The sequence below is a fragment of the Ptychodera flava genome, chromosome 7, assembly GCF_041260155.1.
Source record: "Ptychodera flava strain L36383 chromosome 7, AS_Pfla_20210202, whole genome shotgun sequence".
Lineage (NCBI taxonomy): Eukaryota > Metazoa > Hemichordata > Enteropneusta > Ptychoderidae > Ptychodera > Ptychodera flava.
In genome coordinates, this window is record NC_091934.1 from 10,813,148 (window position 1) to 10,837,680 (window position 24,533).

At 36.8% G+C, this 24,533-nt stretch overlaps 3 protein-coding genes across 4 annotated transcripts; 1 reads left to right on the forward strand and 2 right to left on the reverse strand.

Annotated features, from left to right (window-relative positions):
- LOC139136761 (uncharacterized) lies at positions 1–1,838 on the reverse strand. Its single transcript, XM_070704586.1, has 2 exons — positions 1,537–1,838; positions 1–1,418 (listed from the first exon to the last, which is right to left on the reverse strand). The coding sequence occupies exons 1-2, from the start codon at positions 1,751–1,753 to the stop codon at positions 811–813; spliced, it is 825 nt and encodes a 274-aa protein (XP_070560687.1). The 5' UTR covers positions 1,754–1,838; the 3' UTR covers positions 1–810.
- A 3,140-nt stretch (positions 1,839–4,978) lies between these two features.
- On the forward strand, positions 4,979–9,667 carry LOC139136762 (uncharacterized). Of its 2 annotated transcripts, none has more exons than XM_070704587.1 (4): positions 4,979–5,555; positions 6,328–6,573; positions 7,157–7,356; positions 9,367–9,667. In XM_070704587.1, the coding sequence occupies exons 2-4, from the start codon at positions 6,458–6,460 to the stop codon at positions 9,561–9,563; spliced, it is 513 nt and encodes a 170-aa protein (XP_070560688.1). In that variant the 5' UTR covers positions 4,979–5,555; positions 6,328–6,457; the 3' UTR covers positions 9,564–9,667. The 2 variants fall into 2 exon arrangements, with proteins under 2 accessions (XP_070560688.1, XP_070560689.1); XM_070704588.1 differs by having other exon boundaries at positions 4,979–5,224; positions 6,334–6,573.
- A 765-nt stretch (positions 9,668–10,432) lies between these two features.
- On the reverse strand, positions 10,433–13,198 carry LOC139136763 (uncharacterized). Its single transcript, XM_070704589.1, has 5 exons — positions 12,959–13,198; positions 12,401–12,561; positions 12,006–12,204; positions 11,557–11,777; positions 10,433–11,117 (listed from the first exon to the last, which is right to left on the reverse strand). The coding sequence occupies exons 1-4, from the start codon at positions 13,070–13,072 to the stop codon at positions 11,739–11,741; spliced, it is 513 nt and encodes a 170-aa protein (XP_070560690.1). The 5' UTR covers positions 13,073–13,198; the 3' UTR covers positions 10,433–11,117; positions 11,557–11,738.
- Between the last annotated feature and the right edge of the window lie 11,335 nt (positions 13,199–24,533).

Below are 24,533 nucleotides of genomic sequence, written 5' to 3' on the forward strand. Positions count from 1 at the left end.
CCATTAGATGTCTTTTTATTTATCACGGCAAAGGTCAACCATGAATTCACGTAAAGTGCAAGGTCAAAAAACTCAATTGCTGAAGTTCAATGTTTTAAAACCTGAAATGATACAAAAACTCCTTAACAACTGAGCGTCGCTACGGCAAAATTTATTTACCAATATATAAACACGGTCGATGTCACGCCACCATGAAAAACGACCGTTCTGACCAGCTCTAACTCTCTCTTTATGTTGGACGATTTTAAATTCGATAATTCTAGTTTTAGTAAGTTGAATGTGTCTGTCAGTGCAAATCTTGGCTACTTGCACTGGAATCATTCGCGACTTGGATTATATTGACATTGACTGTGCAATGCTGAAACAACGCGGGAATACCTTGGACTTGGTGGCCCGATGCACTTGGAGTAGTCTGGGTACTCTCAGCCACATTGGTGCGAGGATTTTTCTCCGAAAACCTACTTGTGCTTTCTCCAGTTGTGGCAGAGAAAAGGGATCCTGACAAACTTCTGCGTTGATCCGCTGTTGCGCCGGTTACGTAGTGTTTTACGGACTCCTCGTCCTCGGTAACTTTCAGGTGTGTGCTCACATTTTGACCCGCTAGAATAATGGCAGCGGTTGCCCGTAAACAGTGGTTTGTGTAAACCATCGATAAATTAGCAGCTTTACTGATATCCTTCATCATTTCTCCCAACTTTTTTGATCCCAAAGCCGCGTTATAATACCAGATCGGAGCGCTGTGATCGACGAAAGTGAGCGGACGCTGGAACATGGCAGTCTGCTCGGGGTGTAGCTTTGACAGATACAATTTTAGAGCTCTACCGGGCACTTTGCGCTGCCTGGTTGAGCGTACATACGTTTTTCTTCAGCCACACCATCTCGCGGATTCAAGGTGCCCTGGTGATTTTTCTCTTTTTCATTGTACGCCATTCTAACAAACTCAGCGCCGATGTCATCACGCTCAAACATGAGTGACGATTTTGTCATTTCACGAAGTTCTTCACGACCCCGTGGGCAGAAATGAACCATAATGTCAAACCAAACTTTTCGTAACAGGGCTAGAGGCGTAGTCATCGACAAAACACTGGATTCCATCAATTTAGCAAGATCTCCGCGTAGGATAGCTGACTTATGAGTTGTGATATCCTTGCCTTCATGTTTCAATTTCTTTATCAATCCCACCAATACATGGTTGCTCGAATTGAATTCACGATCACGTAAAATATTTATGGGGCGATTGTACGGCGCGCTGGTCAAATGACGATTTATTGCCGCCCTTAAGCCGACCAGGGAAGATTTCGCGTAATCTTCGCCGCTCCTTGTACACAGACTGGCATAAAACTCTCGCAGTTTGATATTGAGATCGTCGACAGGTAGGATTTCGAAGTTCTCCGCAAAACCCTTCTCTCTCAGCCAACCTAAAATTTGAAAAATAAACAAAAAAGCCACTTATTTACGACGCTACTCCACAAAGCTAGGTCAAATAACATTGTTTTCATATTAAATTTTAGAGAACCGGCATTTTGCGATACTTACATTTGAATTGCTTGACACCCCATTTTGTAGCTCGCTTGGTCTGTTCGTTCTGGGATTCTTTCCGGTTTTCCACGATTTCTATGATTTCATCCTCAGTGCGCGTACGAAATCTTTTCTCACCTTTACTGCCTTCGAATTCTGTCAGATTTTCTCCACTGCTACTGGACCGTACAACACGCTCAAAATTGTTAATTTTTGGCATGATACCCGGTTCCATAGCGTAAAATCGGACCGTATTTTATAACACGATGCGACGATGCTACGGTTCACGGTGTTTGTTTCTGTCAGTAAGTAATGCAATACGCGTCGCTCACTGTCACGTGCGCATGCGCCGGGAAAAAGTGTTTGAACTTTGCCCACAAGTGCTCAATTTTATTATAGAAATAAAGGCAACGCCCAGACCATTAACGTTTATTTATGGGCAAGGACGAAAGGAAAGCCAAGCGTCGCTCGTTAATTTTGGCTTTCTTCGCTCCCGCGCCCATAAATAAACGTTAATGGTCAGGGCTGAGTCTGCTATTTCCATTATATTATCAACGAACCAAAGAAAACCGTCAAATTTACGAAAATTTCCCACGCGCGCTATTGGTGTACGGTTCTGCTATCTCTGCCGTCTCAGGCCATATTTTTTAATCTTCATGGGGTACTATTTATTGAAAATTACGGCTGTTTCCGACAAAATATACAACCTAGTACACTCTTACATTATAACATGAACTCAGTCTGGTGCACATACATAGTACGGGAAAGTTGAATGTACGGTTAAGTTTCGGCCGCGCACGCGTTTTAGAACGTTTCTGCGCCAATTTAACTCCGGCTTGCCATAAATGGGTCATGTTGTAGCGCACATATTTTACATCACCTGTCATTGTTGAAATTGCGCTTTTACCCAAGTTTTTGACCTAATCTCTTAGAAATAAATGTGACCTACGACCTTGAAATATTTTGACCCCCAGGAAGCTTATTTTTATTAAATATGGACGAAAAATTAATTTCCTCTTTCTTACGTGGCACAGGTTACACATTCACATGGATACAATTATAAAAGTAGCTTGGCGACACTATTTTATTAATAGGGCAAACTGATCAGTATGAAGTCAAGATTTGATTGGCCAAGTTTGGTCAAAATGACATCATTCAGAGCGACAGGAAGAAAGTTCGAAAATTATGTGGTGATGAAATTTTGATATCGTCATTTTGTAGTCGATATTAAATTTCTTTGCAAAATTCATAAAAACTATACTTTTGATAGATATGCATCCCTAGTCTTGGTATTCATTAAAATTATCAAATTTGCTAAGCGTTTAATAATTGATTTCTTTAGTTTAAGTGAATTATCTCATTTTTATTTATTTCTATAGACGCTGCTTTAACATCCGTTTCCATGGAAACGAGCGTGGTGACCCCCATTTTTTTTTTCATTGTTACACTCGCACAACTTCTAAGAATGTTTGTGCAAAGTTCAACGAAAATGACAATACTATTTTTAATTTTGACGCAATTGGAGATTGTGTAAACAAAGGATTATCTCTAATGAATTCTTTATTGAAATTAAATCGTACAAAAACTTGAAAAAACTACCAGAGCATCTTGTATAAACAATTTAATGCTCCCTGTGATGTGAGTAGAAACGAGTCACACTGTGCAATCCATATATCAGTTACTTCAGTTTAATATGTACAAGAGATAACTGATAAAAATCCATAAGGACCTGACTGATCGGCTGAGTGTTGTACTCCAGACCCCTCTGAGCTGCTTTCGAGCCATCTTAGTAGAACCAGGAACCGGAAAAAATATCTTTGCATACTCTGAGCTGAAGATGAGATACTGAATCTGCATTTTCTCATCAAACAAACAACTACCATGAACCTGGCAAAGAACACAGCCATTCTGCGCTGTAGTCACAAACACCGCCACCCATTGCAGTAACACAGATATGAACATTGTCTAGTTTGTTTTTACTGTATTTTCATTCTCAGGAAACTTTTCTATTTATTTCTTCAAATATTTACTAAATAAATATATAAATAATAAACAAACAAAATAACATATGTTCAAGCTTTACTACTTGTACATATTACCCATGGTATATAGAATGAATGCATTGTCTTTTTAATTTCCAAAGTATGATACAGCAAAGAGTAAGAATTTTAGGACAATTTTGTCACTGAGAAGACTGAACTGAACTGCATAATTATTTTTGAGTCTGTTTCCTGGTATGCATGTTTAGCATTTCATATACCGGTATGTCTATGCTTTACTTCAACTGAGTATCTGTATGATGTTTTCAGGTGTTGGGGAAAAATGTATAACATGACCATTGTGATTTCAATGCACTTTCCACAACCCAGTGTCTGCCTTTCTATGACTACCCAAGATATTCAATGTTACTCCACTGTAATGACAGTCTGCCATTGGAATAGTCCTTCATGGGCTAACTATAAAAGACCCATTAATGCCATTTTTCTCCTTTTTTCAGTATTTTTTCCTGTGTGTCCACTACGTATTCTAGTTCTTCCTATGGCATGATGAAATAACAGTTTCAATCTAGCCTCTGTATCATTACCAACCATTATTATTGTTGACAAATGAAGTCAATTTTCAATAATAATATTGCTCATTTTACACATAACAACTGCATTGTGAGGTTTAAGACTTGGTATTTCATCATGCTACAAGACGTTTAACAAGGAACTCCAGCTTCAACAAGGAACAAAAATGCTGAAAAATATTCTCTGTCTGACATGGTGTAAAAAATTTTAGTGGCCCACCCCTTACCTTCCCTGGAATTTTCATGGCCCACCCAAAGAACACTCTTTTTTTTTCGTGCCCCCCCCCCCATTTTCTCTCTGCCGGCCCCCCTGCCGTTAATTGTGCTCGGTCCCTTACCGGCCATAGATCTCCCCCAACACACAGCCTTGCCATGCAGAGCTAAGAATACATCATCTTCGCTTGCCAAGGTCTCTTGTCCGGGCAGCTGGATCCCGGGAGCTGGATGCTCCCCGAAATAAGGTAGTTAGTGGGAAGAAATGGACCCGTGCGAGCGGACGGTGAGAACACATGTACATGTATATACGAACACCCTATACAGACGATGTGTGCGCCCTCTCACGGATATTAGAGAGATTAAGATTGCTTACGTGAACGTAACGTGAACGTAAACGTCATCACTTCTTGCGCGCCTTTCCCGTAATTTGATTACGTCACACGTTCGTTTGTCGTCTGCTAGCCGTATTTTACGTGAAAAAGGTAAGTTTCACGTATGTGAATTCCGAGAAAAAATAAGGGTTTATTTGAGAAGTGACTTCAATGCCAATGATTTGTATTCCGACTTTCTTTATCACTTAATGTGTTAATGTTGAAAGTTGCTTAGTAACGATACATTTTATGTAAAAAAGAGCACAATTTATCAGAGGGGATTTTTCGTTGAGGGCATCCTTCAGATTGCCGCTGTAGTGACCTTTGGCCGAACACGGAAGCAACAAAACGGCAAGCGAAAGGATGCCCGCTGCAAAACCCCCAGTTCATAATTACTGGATATTAATTTCTGGCTTATCTGACTGTCATGTTGGTGAAGTGCATAGCATCGTAGACAACTTTGAACTGGTGTAGCCCCACTCGGAACCTGGGAAAACTTGACTGTTCGCTCGATGCCCGATGATGTTGTGAAATGCATTGAGCTGACCTGGTCTGTCATGCAGTTCACCTCCACTTTGCCGGGCAACCTTTGTCTTTTTACGCAATATGCGATCTATTTGATGTATTTTATGCATGAAGTATATCTCTCATTTTACCAAGAATACCTTATTTAACTGCTGACCAATTGTCAGGTTTTCTGTTTTGTTTACGCGGAACGGGAAATTTCTGAAACACTAGTCATTGCATGTATTATATAGGCCCCAGTGCAGTGGCTTTGCTACCTCCATGGTCACTGCCTTCCTAAGATACTTGTTGGGTTTCACCAATTGAAAAGTTGTGTACGATGCTTTGTGGTGTACATGAACATGTAATTTTGTTTGGTAAGTTGTAAAAGTTTGATTCTTGGTAATTGAAAGCTCAGCAACGTTTGTTTTTCAAAATGTTGACGGTTTTTCTGAATGTTCTGAGCTAATTGCAATTTTGGACAAATTTCCATCATGGAAATCCATGTCAATGTATCTAGCATGATTACAGAACTTGTAATTAGATTTTAAGTTCAGCCAAAAGGTGACATAGATTTGATTGGTTTTTTTATTTTGCATATACAGTGACGTCATTTACGATCAGCGTTATTATGTTTTGGTATGCCTGCTAAACTGAATGATAGTGAATTTTCAGTGAATAGAGCTGAGCCATTAAATACTGCAAGATGATAGTCAGTACTCTGATGGCATAATTTTTGGTATAGATCAAAAATTAGATCATCAAATTGTTATACCCACAAGCAAGAATGATGAAGTGTAGAGATGATGAATGATATTATCATAATTTTTCAATTAGTGCATGAATCTGAAAAACACCTTACATGAAAAATAACAAAATTGTTACTTTGTATCTTTGATGTTGAAGTGGCTGTAACTGATAAATCTTTCAATATTCTGGTTTAGTGTATCAACTGTAGTTTCTTTCTACACACAAAAGCATTCAAACACTAAAAGTATTCAGCTTGTCAACACAGGTGATGCAATTAATGAAAATATTGAAAATGCACACAAAGTTACACCTACTATCCTTTAATCTAAACATTCTAGTTTAGTTTTTAAATTTATGACCAGGTTATTTACATGTCAACTATCTAATTTTGGACTATAGTTCTAGAAATGACAACACCAAAACGGATTGCATTGCGGTGGACGGTTCAGCAAGACGTTGATTGCTGAAGGAGGTGGTGGCCAGCAGGCCTGATACTTCAGCAGAGTGGCAAGCTATTGCCAATAACCTGATGAGTCATTGGTCCTGGGCTGAAGACAGAACAAAAATATCACCAAGATCTGTCCGAGAGCATGCAGATTTACTGCTAAGCAAGTTCAAAGAAAATGACAAGAAGTCCATGAAAAAGTAAGTAGTATGCAAGTGCTGTTGCTACTCAGTATATGATATCTGTATGTGGTGCTAAAATCATTTGGGCTTTATAATTTAGAGGTATTTTAAAATTAGGTGATAACTTTATCATTATTATATTAAAGGGAAAGGTTACTCAGGTATTTTTTGTTCAGTAATAAAAAATCGATGAAAAACTGGCACGAAATCTGTCTCTGTTATTCACTTTCACTCACTCATTGTGCAATGGCACCCATTTGAAAATCTTTGGTTATAGGCGGAAGTGATGTAAGAGCCTAGCACTGCACTCACAGTTGCAGGGCTTCCCCATAGTCTATAGCTTGGGAAGCCTTACAAGTGTCAGTGCAGTGCTAGGCTCTTGCGTCACTTACGCCTATAATCAAAGGTTTTCAAATGGGTGCCATAGTGCTAAAGTGAAATTGAATAACAAAGACAGGTTTCACACCAGATTTTCATAGATTTTTTATTGCTGAACACATATTTGCTGGGTAACGTTCCCCTTTAATCATTAGATTGATTTGTCTGAATGTTTCTGAGTTTTTTAGTTGCTATTATTATAATTCATACTTCAATATTTCAGATCTGGCACAGAAGAACAATACAATGAGCTGCAACAATTATGCCAAGAAGTCCTTTCATATGTAGAAAGTCATGCAGCCAGTACTTCTAAGGAGGTTGTTGCATCAAAGAAAAAACATGAACAGAGACAGCAAGCCCTAGCCATAAGAGAGACTGCCATGAAAAGAATGACAGCAACAGCAGGGAACAATGACCAAGAAGGTATGCTCAGTCATTAGGAACTATCACACACCTCATTTGGTATCTTCTCAGATTCATTGAATGTTCATGTCTTGCTGACAAAACTGTTTAATCAGGTATCATCTATTCTGCTGCAATAGCATGAACAACTAGTCCCATAGCAAATCCAAATTGATATTTGCATAAGGAAACATAACTTTAAACAAAGTTATCTTCTGTGACCAAGTCAGAACAAGACATTTTTTGGGTGAGAATATGGCAATATGAAGTGTGTTGTATAGAACAGTTCCTTAAGGATAAGGGGACCATCCACAAAATAGACTCCACTCTCCATTAGTCCTGGGAAACAGTCTATATTGTGGTATGTGACTCCTTAATTTCATGGCCAACCATGGGTACTGTCAATAATCAAACAAGCATGTGTCTTCAGTGCTGTGTACAGCCATGTCATCACAGCACTTGTCATATGCAGATCGACCCACATCATCCCCAGTCACAAGACATGGGATGTCTTGACATATACAGACTAGACCAGTACCACAGCATTTTGTCAGGGCCAGTTGCTAGAGTAATTTTATTTTTGCTTGTACAAGATTATTAATTCCATTGTTTGTAATAATTAGCCATTTCATGCCAGTGTCAACTTTTGACACCATCCACAAAACAGTCTGCTTATTATCTGCAGTAATTACAAAAATTGTGTAGATAATTTTTAAATAATTTTAACCAAAATCTAAAACCGATGTCCTGCTATACATTTTGTGTTCAAATTGGAAAAAAAGTGTCAGTTAAAAATATATGAAAAATGTTGCAACAAAATTTAGGCCAGTAAATGTGGCATTCAGGGGGTTAATTTCTTTAGAAGTGTTTTGTTCTCCAACACAGCCCCCCCCCCCCAAAAAAAATAATTATGCCTTTGTTACAGGCTATGTGTATACCTGATACAACCCTGTGGCAAAGGTCTGTGTCAGCAAAGATGTCCTATTGCTGTGACAGAGGCTGATGTACATGTCTATAGTCAGTGCTGTAGTCCTGTAGTTGTATACAGTGTTGTAGACATAGTGATATGAGCGGGTATGAAAGTTTGACCTGCATCATCATCAGTTTGTGTATACTCAAATAAACCAATGACCGTGTTAATACATCATGGCGAACAGTGCCGCCAACCTTGAAACCTTGACAAGCACAACAATCAGGGGCTGACGGTCTGTCAGCGGCCACTTTGAAAATTCAGTTATTGTTTTTTTTTTCAAAATGATGGCTGACAGACCGTTAGTCTCTGGTATTGGCTGATGCATCAGCAGACAGTAGTAATATGTACATTTCAAGGTTGGTGGTTCTGGCCAGCATACCATAATTGGCACAATCATTGGTTTATTTTAGTCACATGGGGTTGTGGGATGTATTCTAAACCTCTTCAGTTTTAGAGTGTACACAAAATGATCATGTGTATACTGGACTGTGTACACAGACCTGCAACAGGGTCTGAATTTGTTTAACCCTTTCACCACCATGGTTTGTCCCAAATCTATTGTTTTCTATGGTAAAGTTGGACCTGTATACAGGGAACTGGGGGGTGAAAGGGTTAAATGTGGATACAATTATACCTTTTTTTTCATTTTCTCTTCAAAATTGATCCATTTTCTGAACATATACAACCCTGCCATCTTACAAATTTTCAGGCCGTGTAATTTCAACACTGACACACCACTGTTTGTCCACCAATGTCTCAATCATGTGGTCACAGCACTGGATACAGCCAGAAATTATACCACACTGTATACATTCATGCAATAATAGGCCTGATTCAGATCTGTCAATATTTTCTTGATATCTGACCAATTTTACATGTCCTGTAACAGACTAAAGGTCTGTTACTGGTACTGATCAGACCCTGTTGCAGTCATGTACTAATATCTCCATGTGCTTTGTTTAGCCAGGTACACTACAGAATCATCAACCATAACATTTCAAAATTTTCCATTCAATTTATAATTCACTCTTTTATCATATAATTTCATTTCTCTCCAGAGCATCACACTAGCAAAAAGCAAAAGGTCATGAGGTCATCAAAGAGTGAACTCTTTTCCTACCTACAACAGAAACATGAAGTGGAAATGAAGTATAAGCAGGACGCCCTGGAAGTTGAAAAAAGAAGGTTGGCACTTCAAGAGAAGCAGTTAGAAATGCAAATGAAGATGATAGAACAGCTTGCAAAAAGAAATTAAATTTTAAATGTGAATAAAAATGTTCAGTTTTTCCCTGAGCTATTGTGTTTGGTTCCCATGTTTAGGTTGTTTTGTTTTAAAATAAATAACTGTTCATAAGATTATGTTTTTGTTATTTTATTTGATCAAATGAGTGAAATGTGTTGTCTCCATGCAAAAGGTTTTCTGAATGAAAGTTTAGCCCAGCCTCTTGCTTATAAAAAAAATATTTGTTTTTAGCTCCGCTGTCAGTAACGCGGAGCTTATCTGATAGGGTAGTTGTCCGTCGTCGTCATCTGTCGTCCATCCATTCTCCATCAGCAATGGTCTTCTTCTCTGAAACCATTTCAGATTGCTTTGAAACTTGGCCTGGAGGTTCACAGGAGTGACCTCACTCAAGTTTGCTCAAATTGTGGCGAAATTTGCATCTCTTAATTTTTGTGTAATTTTCCTCTATCTGATGATAAAATTTCAGAGTTTCTTGCACTGATTTTTATGCAGTTTCCCATGGGCTACCTTGGCGATATTGTAGCAGTTTTTGTAAATTTGCATCGTTATCCTTTTTGGGTAATTAATCATTGCAAATTTTTTGACAATCACAATGATTGTCTGGACAGTTAAACTGTGGTTGAATATGAATGTCACTTCTCACATTGATGTCATCATCTCAGTTCTCTTAAATATCACAGCAGAGCTATATCGGCCGTTAGGTCACTTGTCTTTTAAGTAAGTCAACACACATACATGGTTGCAGCAGGTTCCCAAACAACTTACCAATTTATCAAAACTTTGAGTGAATCCAAATCTGACCCTGTCCTGTAGCAGACACTATAACTCCTGACAATCATATATCAAGAAAACATGTTTATTAATAATGATACTATTTTGAAAAATTTAAAATACAGTGAAGTATGACCATTTAAAATTATTTCAAGTTATACGCCAAAAAGTAAAAATAATATTTCTCTGTTGTTGGACATCACACAGTAAATTTTTTTCATTTTACACATCAAAAAGATGCTCTCATTTTGACAAATTTGCAAATTTGAATTACAATCTATTTCAACCTCCAATTATTTTTCACTGGTTGAAACAAACAGGTTTTTACAGTACTTGTTCATTTGAAAGATACATTTCAAGTGTTGGTGGCTGCAGATCAAAAAATGTTGAAGTCTCACTCCCATACAGACAAGTGTGACAATTAGTTAGAATGGTTGCTACAAGAAAGTACATGGCAACAGGCTGTAGGTACAGTTTTTGATTCTTCTTAAAATCAAGAAATGCAAACAAAGTGATTATCTTTGCAAAGCCCCATTCTACACATACACGTACTTCAGACATGGACCGATTGAAAATCTGCTGCTGGGGTGTTAGGTGTGCTCCTTTGAATGGGCCCATTAACTCGGGTCGGAGTGGATAAGCAGGGTCCCCGTAAACACACATCATTGGGCCATCATTTTGAAGCTGCTCTAGTTTTGGAAGTACTTCACTCTCTCCAAGCATGAAGGCATCATGACGGCTCCCTTCTATAGGTCCAAACATGTGGGCAATGAGGCCATTTGGAGCTTGAATGGACTGAAATTGAATGGAAAAATATTGTCAACTTGGTTTAGAAAGTGAGATACTGATAAGAAGACAAAACACATTTTTTTCTTACATGGAATTCTAAACATTTGAAGAAACGACTTGAATTATTCAGACATGAAAATTCGTTGAACAATTTAATTGACACCTTTCCAAACCAATAAATTTTTTTCAAGAGTAAATTTGAAATGTTTAGTGGGAAGGCTAATTGTGAATGAGTTTGTAAATGATCCCTTGGACTTAACAGTAATTAGCTCAAATTTCTTGTATAAAATTAATATACATAACGTGTGTAAGGTCTCCTTAAGGAACACAGCTTGCTCTTTTTTCCAATAGAAACTGTGAAATGAATATGATTCACACATTATGAAAAGACTATGCCTCCTAAATAAGAAGATTGCTAGCTAAGTGAAAAACATGATATCCTTACTTGGAATTTAAGACAGTGAGTTCGCTTATGCCCAGAGAACACAACACCTTGGCCACTTGTTGGTCTTGAAATTGATCTGGCAGTTCCATCGATGAACCCCCAACAATTATCTAGTGTAGCCCCCTTGTTATGAACTGCTTCAGCAAATGTCACCAGATCAAGCCACACTAAATTCAGAGATGTCAAAGATGACCACATTCTTCATAGATATGTTCTACAATCTGTATAAAAGTAGAACACCCAAAGCACATTTGGGATAGGTAGCGCAAGTTATAAAAATGCAATTGTTTTAAATACATATCTGCATGTGACTGTGACTATGAAATCTCATCAGTTTTACAGACTGTTATTTGTTCCCTGCATCTGATTTTTATCAAATTATGGTTTGCCCTAAAGCCTCATGTGGGTTTCACTTTCTGTGTACCAGTATATAAAATTAAATTATTTACCGTGTTGAAAATAATGCTCAACTCTGGTTCATCCCTCTGAAAAAATGTGACTAAATCACACCAACGGTTTGGATAGGCTAGTCTGCGTAGAAGTATGAGCAGAGCTTCCATACTTGTTGCAGCAGTTCCATTGTATCCTACAATTTTTTCTGGGAGAGAGAGTCCATCATGCAACCGGGTAAGGTCTGGTTTTGCAAATCTGGAAGTTGAGTAATAAAATTTGTACATAAGAGGAGAATTTTGCTGAGTGCTATAGAAACAATTAAATATATAAATGTTTTTATAATAATCAATAAATAAAATAGACAAAGATAACATGAAATAAAAATTAGTTGAACAAAAGACAGTTCCATATAGATGCAGGTATTTACATTAAGGCATAAGATCTACATTACCTGAAAAATTCAAAGCACTCATCGTCCGAAAATTGATCGAGGTTCACTGGTGTATTTTCAAGATTTCTTCCGGTTGAGAATGTATCAGTTAACAGCATATCCAAGTCACTATCATCTTCCTCACAAACCAAAAGTGCGTCAACGATTCTTCTCGTCTGCGTCTACAATTTTAACAGGATAGAGGCAAATGTGAATGTTGTAGCCCGTGGATGCAGTCGAGGCTGCCACTGTAGTTATGGCAAGGGACAGATCACCTACACACGTGAACACTACGCTAAATTCAAAAGAAATTATTTTTTTCTTTCTAAACTTTCTGGTTACTTGATTTTCATGATACAACTGCTCGTCGTCAACATAATTTTTTTTAACTCGCTCATCTTCAACAGCTGTGTTGCCACATCATACATGTAGGAACTACACCTATTTTATTTCCTCGTTGTTATTTTCAAGTGATTTTGCCTTGCCTCGAGTTTATTCATCTTATAGGTTTTTTCCGGTTTAAAATTTTCTCATAAAAACAAAATATACAATAAAATGTGTCATTGACAGCCTACATACCTTCTCCGAGCCGCAGCCATCCTTGTAATGTTTACCAACAAGGAGCATACAAAAGAATGCTGTAACACTAGTGATGATTGGATAAAAGTAAACTTCCGCGCCAATCAGATTCATTTTTACAGCTTGCAAGTTTCCTCGATGTCAAAGGTCACGTTATTATCTTAATCGCTTTACCGCACACGTAGCGTGAACGCAACGTGTGTAGGCGTTCGACGTTACGTTCACGCTACGTACGCACATCTGAACCTCTCACGGATATTGTAAAATGGTCCGGAACTGTCTGACTGCTAATCGTATGCTTTCATTTGAATATTTTTTCCAAGTAAGGAACAGAGATTATACCAATTACGGCTCAGTGTCATCAAGATACTGCGCATATTGTGCAGGACTAGCATTACCGGTGTAAAGAATTGAATTCGAGGCTGTATCTTTCCTTTCAGACAAGGTGGGGTTCATTTTCAATGCATTTTGAAGATACCTGAAGCGAGCAATGTCAAAATCGTTACAGCCTTCGACGATAAGCAATTTCTATGAGTGAACGAAATTCAACAAACCATACACGGCATTTCTCATCGTACAGAATGCTTTGCTGGCAGAGTCTGAGTTAAAAACCAGTTATTGTAGAATTATTTAATCATAATTTAATAGAGGTCCGGAGGCCAGGGGGAAATGGCTTAAACTTGGCACTACATGTTGCAGATTAAGTTCTAAAATAGATAATATAGAATCTTCTCCTATATTGCTGTCGCTGGAATAAGTTCCCTAGCCAACTCAAGACCTCTTTTACCGCCATCTGTTTTTAGTATTCTTATTTTCTTTATGTGTATTTTCATAAATAATTTACATAACTCCTATATACTATTATACTGTGCTGCATAATCTTTATTGTCACATGACATTGAATTGTCTAAAGTCAGATTGCTTCAAGCGAAAACCAACTCTCGAATAATAATATTGACTCAGCCTGGTGTAATCGTATGTGTGATAAATTTAATATAAGGAAAAGTTTAATTTCTCTGTTTAATTTGCAGGCATTTTCTACATTTTGATCAAGAAAGATATTTTAATCTAGTTATTTTTACACCATTTTCTTAACCTATTGGTCTAAAAAATTAGGGCATCAAACCAACAAGGAATAAGCCATATTTCGAGTATATTTACAAACTTGCCATCTGGTTTAATTTCGATAACAGATTATAACAGATTCATCCGTATCTTCAACACTGTTTATTCCAAGTTACCGTTGTTAGCACACAGTCATAAAAATGAGTTGGAGTGATCCGAGTTAAACAAACCGACCCTCGTTTTTAAACCTTCAAGAAAATTAGCGCGAAAGAAAGGCAAAGTACTTTTAAATACTGAATACGTCATTTAAGATGTTTACAGTGTTCTTTCAGTAGTTTATAGAGATCCAGAGAATTAATTAGATCATCGTCATTGAGAGGTCTTTTCTACTCATCAGTGGCAAACAATAAGACGTACAGTAGCTGCAAGTATGCTTCAGACAATGGTGTACAAGTGAAGTTACGATTTTAAAAGCCGAATGACGCTCACAAATATCCATAAATGTAACCGATATTTGACACTATTCATGTATATGCCATTTTCTACTATTGAAACTCTTTTTTTATTATTATTATTATTTATTGCAGTCTTCAAAAAGAAAGAAAATACATTATACTTCACAATTCACTGGATTACAAATATATACTGATCACAAATAAAAAAAGTTAAAATTACGATTCTTTCAATACTTGTAACATGTCTCCCAATTTCTTAATATGTTTGTCAAATTTACTCTTTCGAATAGCAATGTAACGTTCAATTTTTTGTATGTTGAAAATAAAAGACTTGAAATTAACAAATGTTGGTCTTTTCACATCTACTAATGTAAATATATCTCTTGGCAACTAATAAAACAAAATTTAACAGCTCTGGTAATGTGGGATCTCCTATAACAAAATAACTCTGGCTGACACAATATTCGTGCAGTAAAATATATTCCCCAGGTCTGGAAAAGAGTAGACCAAAATTTCTTAGTTACCTCACACTCATAAAACAAATGTATAACAGTTTCAATATCACTCCGACAAAAGGTACAATATGAGGAAGGTACTTTAGATGGAATTATTTTATGCAAATCTTCTGTTTGTCATAAGAATGTTGTGGGTCAATTTCCATTGGAAGCTTCTAAGCTTAACATCAAGTGTGATTCTAAAAGGCAATTGATATATTTCTTTCCAACTTTCAACAGAAGTACGTAATACATGATCATAATAGAGCTGCGATTTTGGTACCTTAAAAAATTTAGAAATAATACTTGGAGTAACAATTTTTGTTTTACACTGAAGTAAACTGAAGGAAATATCTAAAATATTAATATTGTAATCATTTTCATTCATATCATCAGCGTTCAATCTAGATATGTCAGTATGTTTTTTCCACTCTTTTGGTAGCGAATGGATAATACCACACCATTTCAAAAAGGAATATTGTGGAAGTCTGTTCCCAAAAGTATTCCAATGCAAAATATTGCCTACATTATCAAAAAGTTGACCTACGTAAAAAAGTCCAGCATCATTAAATTCTTTATAAAACACAGATTTACCATTTATCAAAATGTGTTGGTTATTCCATATGCACTGATTCAAGAAATATTTACCTGACTCAGTCTCCTTAGTTAATTCTCTCCATGTTGTAAGCAAACTTTTTTCGAAATCTGACAAAGACACAGGCAATAATTTCAATATCAAAACTACATTTCAAAAGCACACTGATACCGCCTACAGTTTTTAATTTCTCTTTCAAGAAAAATTTCCAAGAATGTGAAAAGTCCTCGTCAAAAAAACGACGGGGCCTGTTTATCCTCTGAGCTTTGTAGATTGCAAAAATATCTGGCATTCCCAAACCACCTTGATTTATACTACCAACCACCGTCTTACGTGTAACTTTGTCAGGTCCATTCCATAAAAAGGAGAACAACAAACTTTGAATTCGTTTTAGACTATCAATATTAGGTTCAGAAAGGTTAAGAACATAAAGAAAGCGTGAAATGCCAAGAGATTTAATTATTTGAACCTTTCCCAACAGTGAAATATGACTATTTTTCCAAAACTTCAAACATTTCTGTAAACTTTCCACGGGTTTGGCAAAATTTAAATTTCTTGAGGCTTTCTTATCATAAGAAATAAATATACCCACAACTTTAATGGGGCCTGTTGGCCATATTACATCAACAGGTTTATCAGTACGTCCCCGCCATTTACCTAACCAAAGAGCTTCTCATTTCTCCTTATTTACAGATAAACCAGAAATAGAGTGAAATTCATCAAGAAGTTAAAAATATAAGCAACTGACCGAAGTGATATCGTTAAGAAACATGTTAAATCATCTGCATAAGAAGCATTCTTTAGCTCTGTCCCATCAAATTTTATCCCCCTTATGTCTAGATTATGAAAAACACGATTTGAACTAATTTGGGAAAATTGGATGAGAGTAATTATTAGGAAAATGTAACGAAATCGAAATTTTTACAGCCGAAATTTTACAAAATGATAGAATAGTGTAAAATTTGAAATATTGTTCTCATCGAACAAAACTACGAAAACACAACGATTATTTCATACCTCTTTCATCGGATTCATTTCCATGAAAAAGTCCATTTTTGTGTAAATTTACTAAAGAAATGAGACAAAATGCTTAAAATCTCTCTAATTGACGACGTTTGAGTCAGGGCACTTTTGAAATGCCCCTGACTTTTTCGTGAATTCAAGGTTTCATAAACATTAAATTGAGTCAGGGCACATTTTTAATGACCCTGACTGACTTAACTGTAAATCAATCAAAAAGCGTTATTTTGGTCGAGGAAAAGTGACAAACTGAGATTATTGCTAGTGTTTCAGTAATGAAGAAACTACAGACAAACTCACATATTTTCATTAAAATATGAACATTGTTCATATGTTTTGAACAATATTGCATTAGATACTATCATGCACTGATTCTTACTCAAAACATTTCAACAACTTCGTAAATTTTGAATAAAATTTTAAAGATGGTAAGCAAAAATGGTGTAATATTAGACAAATTTCTAAAATTCTTGAGAAATTTTGCCAATCCAATTATCCCAATTTAGTTCCAATCGTGTTGAAACTGTTTTTACCATGGAAATTATCGCCAAAGTTGACTTGGAGATCAAAGGACGATAGTTGATGGGCGAGGCACGTCGACAAGGCATCACTTTGACTCGCATTGCTCCAGGGTCGCAATCCATTAATTCCGAAGGACAAGAGTGCAGTACTAAGTAAAACAGAGACACATTGCTGAAGGAAAACGGACAGTTATCGTGGTCATTATTTGTAAAGGTAACATTTTGAACTGAAAGAGCTGTTAAAATGATAAAGACACAACAAAATGATAAAGAATAGTAGACGAACACCCAACAGAGTATAAGAAAAACATCTGCAGGCCCGAACTGTTTCAACGTCAAAGTGCATCCTCTGACTGATATTATTCAACAGTTCATAGCTGTCTGGCCGTCTTATAATCGTATGCTTTCATTTGAATAATTTTTCCAAGTAAGGAATAGAGATTATTCCGATTACGGCTCAGTGTCATCGAGATACTGCATATATTGTGCAGGACTGGCATTATCAGTGTTAAGAAGTGAATTCGAGGCTGTAACTTTCCTTTCAGACAAGATCGGGTTCATTTTCCTTGCATTTAAAAGATACTGGAAGCAAGCAATGTCAAAAATGTTACCGCCTTCGATATTGATAAGCAATTACTGGTAATAAAAATAAAAACGGACATTTCTCACCGCATAAAATGTTTTGCTAGCAGAGTCTGAGTTACATACCAGTTATTGTGGCAATCTTTAATAGAGGTCCGGAGGCCAGGGGAATTGGCTTAAACTGAGACTATTTGCCATATACGTCGCAGATTAAGTTCTAAGGTAGATAATGGGATCTTCTCATAACTTACTGTCGCTAGAATAAGTTCCCTAGCCAACTCAAGACCTCTTTTACCGCCATCTGTTTCTTGTTTTCTTATTATGTCTTTGTGAATCTTTTCATAATTTAGTTTCCTATAAACTATTATACTGTGCTGCTATTTCTGAACGTTACAGGCCATAATCTTTATTGTCAAACTGATCCTCGTTATAAAGCTTCAAGAAAATTAGCGAAGGAAGGGAGACCCTCTGAGATGTTTACAGTCTTATTTCGATATCTTTTAGAGATCTAGAACACCTTTTTTAGAGGTCTTTTTCACGTCACCGGTGACTAAGAATTCTAAATATAAGATGTAGTTGCCTTTATACTTGAGAAAAATTTATACAAATTGTGCTTTTAAAAGTTAAGGCCCGTAACGACTATTCTTTCGAACAAAAATTTTTACTTACGAGGTAAACGATGAAGGTAAGCTTCACCCCTTCTTTTGCGTTGTTTTAATATTTTAATCGATTTTCGTTCACCCGTTTTTCCTGATTTAGTATCGATATCATATCTTTTTGTAATTTATGTGATAATACAGCTGATTTTGAAAGATCTCTTTATGTCTCTATCGTAACGAAAAAGGACTTTAGCCTGACCTGTGGAGTTGTGGATACCTTAAAAATTCGAGTATTTACAATGTATAAGAATGGGAAAGCGAGTATTGCTGTTTCATTAACGGGTATATACAATTCGGTCGTCGAAGTTACAAGGACGTTTTATGGTTGAGGTACTCTGAAGTGGTAAATAAAACCCTATGAATAATTACTGATCGACTCTCACAAATGAAACCAACATGTGGCAGTATTATACCACGAACCGTGGAGGGACCGTGACTATACATATGCCATTTGCTGCGGTTGAAAATGTTGTTACCGTGGAGATTATCACCAAAGTTCACTCAGAGGTCAAAGCACGATAGTTGACGGGACTCTGAGAAGCACGTCTAATACATGCAGGCATCTTGACTTGTATTGCTGCTAGGCAATTCAAAAGGACAAGGTTGCAATACCCAATAGCACAGAGACGTATTGGTGAAGGAAAGCGGACAGTTACCGTGGTCATTACTTGTCACGGTAACACTTTGTACAAGAAGAGCTGATGAAATAATAAATAAATGACAAAATGACAGAGAATCGTAAAGGAACACCGTAGAGTATAAGAAGAACATCTGTAGGCCTGAACTCTTTCAACGTCAAAGTGCGTCCTCTAACTGAGTTTGTTAAATGATTCATAGTTGTCTGGCCGTCTCATAATCATATGCTGTTCATTTGAATATTTTTCCAAGTAAGGGAGAGAGATTATTCCAATTACGGCTCAGTGTCATCGAGATACTGCATATATCGTGCAGGGCTAGATTACCAGTGTAAAGAATTGAATTCGATGCTGTAACTCTACTTTCAGACAAGGTCGGGTTCATTTTCCATGCATTTAGAAGATAGTTGAAGCGAGCAATGTCAAAAATGTTACCGCCTGCGATATTGATAAGCAATAACTCTCAGTGAACGAAATTCAACCAAACCGTACAAGACATTTATCACCGCATAAAATGTTTTGCTTGCAGAGTCTGAGTTAAATACCAGTTATTGTGGCACTACCTAACAGAGGTCCGGAGGCCAGGGGAATTGGCTTAAACTGAGACTATTTGCCATATACGTCGCAGATTAAGTTCTAAGCTAGATAAATGGGATCTTCTCATCGATTGCTGTCGCAAGAATAAGTTCCCTAGCCAACACAAGACCTCTTTTACCGCCATCTGTTTCTTGTGTTCTTATTTTCTTTGTGTGTCTTTTCACAGTTTACTTTCCTATCAACTATTATACTATTATAACGTTACAGGCCATAATCTTAATTGTCACATGACATTGAATTGTGTAAAGTTAGATAGCATCAAGCGAAATCAAACTCTCGAATAATAATATTGACTCAGCCTGGTGAAATCATGTACGAAAGGTTGAATATATAAGATAAAATCTAAATTGTATGTTTAATATACAGGTATTTTCTACATCTTCGCCCAGGGATATTTAGTCTATTTTTATATACCATTTTCTTTACTATTGTCCTTTGCTATTGTTCTAAAAATGTGGGACAGCATATTACCACAAATATAGAGCATATTCAGAAACTGTTTCATTTAGCTGAGAGATTCATCTGAATCTGAAACACTGTTTATTGCAAATTACAATGGTTAGCACCCAGTCATAAAAAGGAGTTAGAGTAATTACCGTAGGTAAAACAAACTGATCCTCGTTGTAAAGCTTCAAGAAAAATAGCGGGAAAGAAGGGAAATCCTCTCATATGTCTACAGTCTTCTTTCGATATCTTTAGAGATTCAGAGAATTAGAACATCGTTTTTAAGAGATCATTTCAAGTCACCGGTGGCAAAGAATTCAAAATAAGACGTAGTTGCCTTTATACTGGAGAAAATTGTATACAAGTTATGCTTTTAAAGACAAGGCCCGTAAAAGTGATTCTTTTACAGTAAACAAATGTTTTACTTGCCTGGTAAACGATAAAAATATTCTCGATTAATTTTTTATCATTTTGTCCCTTTTTTGTATTTTTTATAGGATTTTCGTTAACCCATGGCGATTATACTGGTTTAGTATTGATATCTTTAGTAATTTATGTAATGTTACATTTGATTTTGAATGATCTCCTTATGTTTCTATCGCAATGAAAAGGAAATTTAACATGTGGAGTTGTGGATACCTTAAAAATCGAGTATTTAAAAATGGATAGCGAGTATGGCTTCGTTTCATTAAGATATACAATCTGTTCTTTGAAGCTGCAACGAACGTTTTGTGGTTGAGTTAAAAATCGACTAATCATCAGCACCAGTGAAATATGCCACCCTACAAGTAACAAGATCTTATATATCACACATTCACACTTAATGAATACACATAAAGTGGTAAAAAATAAACCCTTATGAAATAATTGCTGATCGACTCTCACAATAATCCACAAATGAAACAAATATATGGCAGTATTATACATATGCCATTTTCTGCTGTTGAAACTGTTGTTACCATGGAGATTATCGCCAAAGTTCACTCAGAGGTCAAAGGACGATAGTTGACGGGGACTTTGAGAAGCACGTCTATTACATGCAGGCATCTTCACTCGTATTGCTTCCAGGTCGCAAGCGATAAATTCGAAAGGATAATTAAGGTTACAGTACTCAGTAGCACAGAGGTGCATTTCTGAAGGAAAACGGACAGTTACCGTGGCCATTACTTGTAACGGTAACAGTTTGAACCCGAAGAGCTGATAAAATGATAAAGAAATGACAAAATGACAAACGAACACCTTATAAAGGATAAGAAGAACATCCTGCAAGCCTGATCTGTTTCAACTCCAAATTGCGTCCTCTAACTGATGTTGTTAAATGATTCATAGTTGTCTGGCCGTCTCATAATCGTACGCTTTCATTTGAATAATTTTATAAGTAAGGGAGAGAGATTATTCCGATTACGGCTAAGTGTCATCGAGATACTGCATATATTGTGGAGGACTGGCATTACCAGTGTAAAGAATTGAATTCGAGGCTGTTACTTTCCTTTCAGACAAATTGGGGTTCATTTCCATGCATTTAGAAGATACTTGAAGCAAGCAATGTCAAAAATTTTACCGCCTTCGATATTGATAAGCAACTACTCTGAGTGAACGAAATTCCACCAATCCGTACAAGACATTTATCACCGCACAAAATGTTTTGCTGGCAGAGTATGACTTAAATACCAGATACTATGGCACTACCTAACAGAGGTCCGGAGGCCAGGAGAAATTGGCTTAAACTGAGACTATTTGCCATACGTCGCAGATTAAGTTCTAAGGTAGATGTAATGGGATCTTCTCATAAACTGCTGTCGCTAGAATAAGTTCCCTGGTCGGCTTAAGACCTCTTTTACCGCCATCTGTACCTTGTTTAAATTTATTATTTTCGTTATGTGTCTTTTCGTGATTTACTTTTCTATAAACTATTATACTGTGCTGCTATTTCTGAACGTTACAGGCCATACTCTTAATTGTCACATGACACTGATTTGTGTAAAGTTCGATTGCTTCAAGCGAAAGCCAACTCTCGAATAATAATATTGACTCAGCCTGGTGTAATCGTATGTGTGATAAACTGAATATAAGGAAAAATTTAAATTCTATGTTTCATGTTATTACAGACATTTGCTACATCTTGGTCCAGAAAGATATTCTAGTCAAATTATTTTTATAGCAATTTCTTAACCCTATTCTTCTAAAAAATTAGGGCATCACACCAACAACGAAAAAGTCAAATATTTTAGAGTATATTCATAAACTTGCCATCTTGTTTAATTTAGATAATACATCTGTATCTTAAACACTGTTCATTCCAAATTAACATGGTTAGCACATAGTCATAAAAAAGATTTAGAGTAAGTTAAACAAACTGGTCCCCGTTTTTAAACCTTCCAGAAAATTAGCGCGAAAGAAAGGAAATGTACTTTTAAATACTGAATATGTCCTATAAGAAGTTTACAGTCTTCTTTCAATAGTTTTTAGAGATACAGAGAATTAGATCATCGTTTTTGAGAGGTCTTTTCTAGCCATAGGCGGCAAACAATAAAATGTACCGTAGTTGCCTGTATGCTGGAGAAAATAGCGTACAAGTTGTGATTTTATATAAAAGGCGTATGACCCCCACAATCATCCACAAATGTAACCAATATTTTACACTATTTATGTATATGCTATTTTCTGCTATTGATTCTCTACTGTTGAAACTGTTTGTAACCATGGAGATTATCGCCAAAGTTGACTTTGAGGTCAAAGAACGATATTTAATGGGCGAGCCACGTTATTACGTGGAGGCATCTTGACTGTTATAGTTGACGGGAGAAGCATGTCTATTACATGCAGGCATTTATCTTGACTCGCATTGCTTCCAGACCGCAAACGATTAATTCCAAAGGACAAGAGTGCAGTACTCAGTAGCACAGAGACGCATTGCTGAAGGAAAACGGACAGTTATCGTGGTCATTACTTGTCACGGTAACACTTTGAAGTGGAAGAGCTGTTAAAATGACAAAGAAATGATGAAATGACAAAGAATTAAACGAACACCCTACAGAGGATAAGAAGAACATCCTGCAAGCCTACTCTGTTTCAACGTCACTGATATTGTTAAACGGTTCATAGCTGTAGGCTGGCCGTCTGTATAATCGTATGCTTTTCATTTGAATATTTTTTCCAAGTAAGGAATGGAGCTTATTCCAATTACGGCTCAGTGTCATCGTAATTCTGCATATATTGTACAGGACTGACGTAATTGAATAAAGAATTGAATTTGGAGCTGACGATGTCCTTTCAGACAAGGTCGAGTTCAATATTTCAAACAAAGAACAGGTATTTGAAGCAAAGAATGTCAAAAATGTCAACATCTCCGATAATGGTGGCGATTTAATCAGAAGATTGACAAATTGTATTGAACTGAATAACACTTTTCTCACTGTATAATTTGTTTTGTGGGCAGTATCTAACTTAAAACCAGTTGTTGTGGCTTTATTTGTCTGAGGTCCGGAGGCCAGGGAGAAATAGGCTTAAGTGATGTATAATTTGTTTCCTTTCACTTAAAGTTCAAGTTATAAATTGCTATCGCTGGTATAGGTTCCCTAGCCGGCTCTTGACCTCTTTTTACCATCCCTTTCATTGGTGTTTTAGTTCTTTTTATTGTCTTGTTTTAGAATATGAGTGCTGTATTTTTTCGTACCAAAATTTGATTGTTTTGAAAATTGACTTTGCCGCTCAAAGGGTAAGCTCTTTTAACTTCACGATTCGTTCCCAAGTGGTCGTTCACTTTACATATATGTGCGGACTCTTTCTTTGAAGCTACAACAATACATACACACTTGGCTTCTGAAAATTTACTTGTTCCTTGGCAGAAGTTTTACATTAATGCTTGTGACAATAGTTGTATTTTTATACTTTTCTTGTCGTACGACAAGTTAATACTGGTAACCCGAATGATTGGCTACGATTAAACAAAGAAACAAAACAAAATAGATAGATAGATAGATAAATAGATAGATAAATAGATGGTAGATAGTTAGTTCTCATAAAAAGCGTTTCTCCTAAATGAGAAAACTGTTCTTTCACTGTACACTGGTTGGACTTCAAGAGACTCGTGACTCAGGAAACCGTCATTTTTGCTTCGGCATAGCATCGGTTTTTTGGCTAAAAGTCTTCTCGAAAAATTATTCTAATAGAGTCTAGTCTGTGCTTGTATGTCGGCTTCTTGGCTCTGAAAAGAAAATGCAGAAATTTTGACCGATCTGGCTGAGGTTGGACAAAAAACGACATAAGCCCCGAGACTGCATAAGATCTAGGATACACGACGTGCATCCCAATGCGTTCAAACATTTTAGAATGGACGTGGGGTCGAGCAAGGGTCTTGAGAGTGGTAAGTGGCAACTTCTGACAGGCGGAGGGATTGTGTCTTGCCATGCTGTTACGTTCGCGTACACAGGAAGCCCTCGACCTTCCAGTATGTACTCAGAGTTCGAACTTGAGGTCACCGAGAAAGCACGCCCCCCTGTGACCTA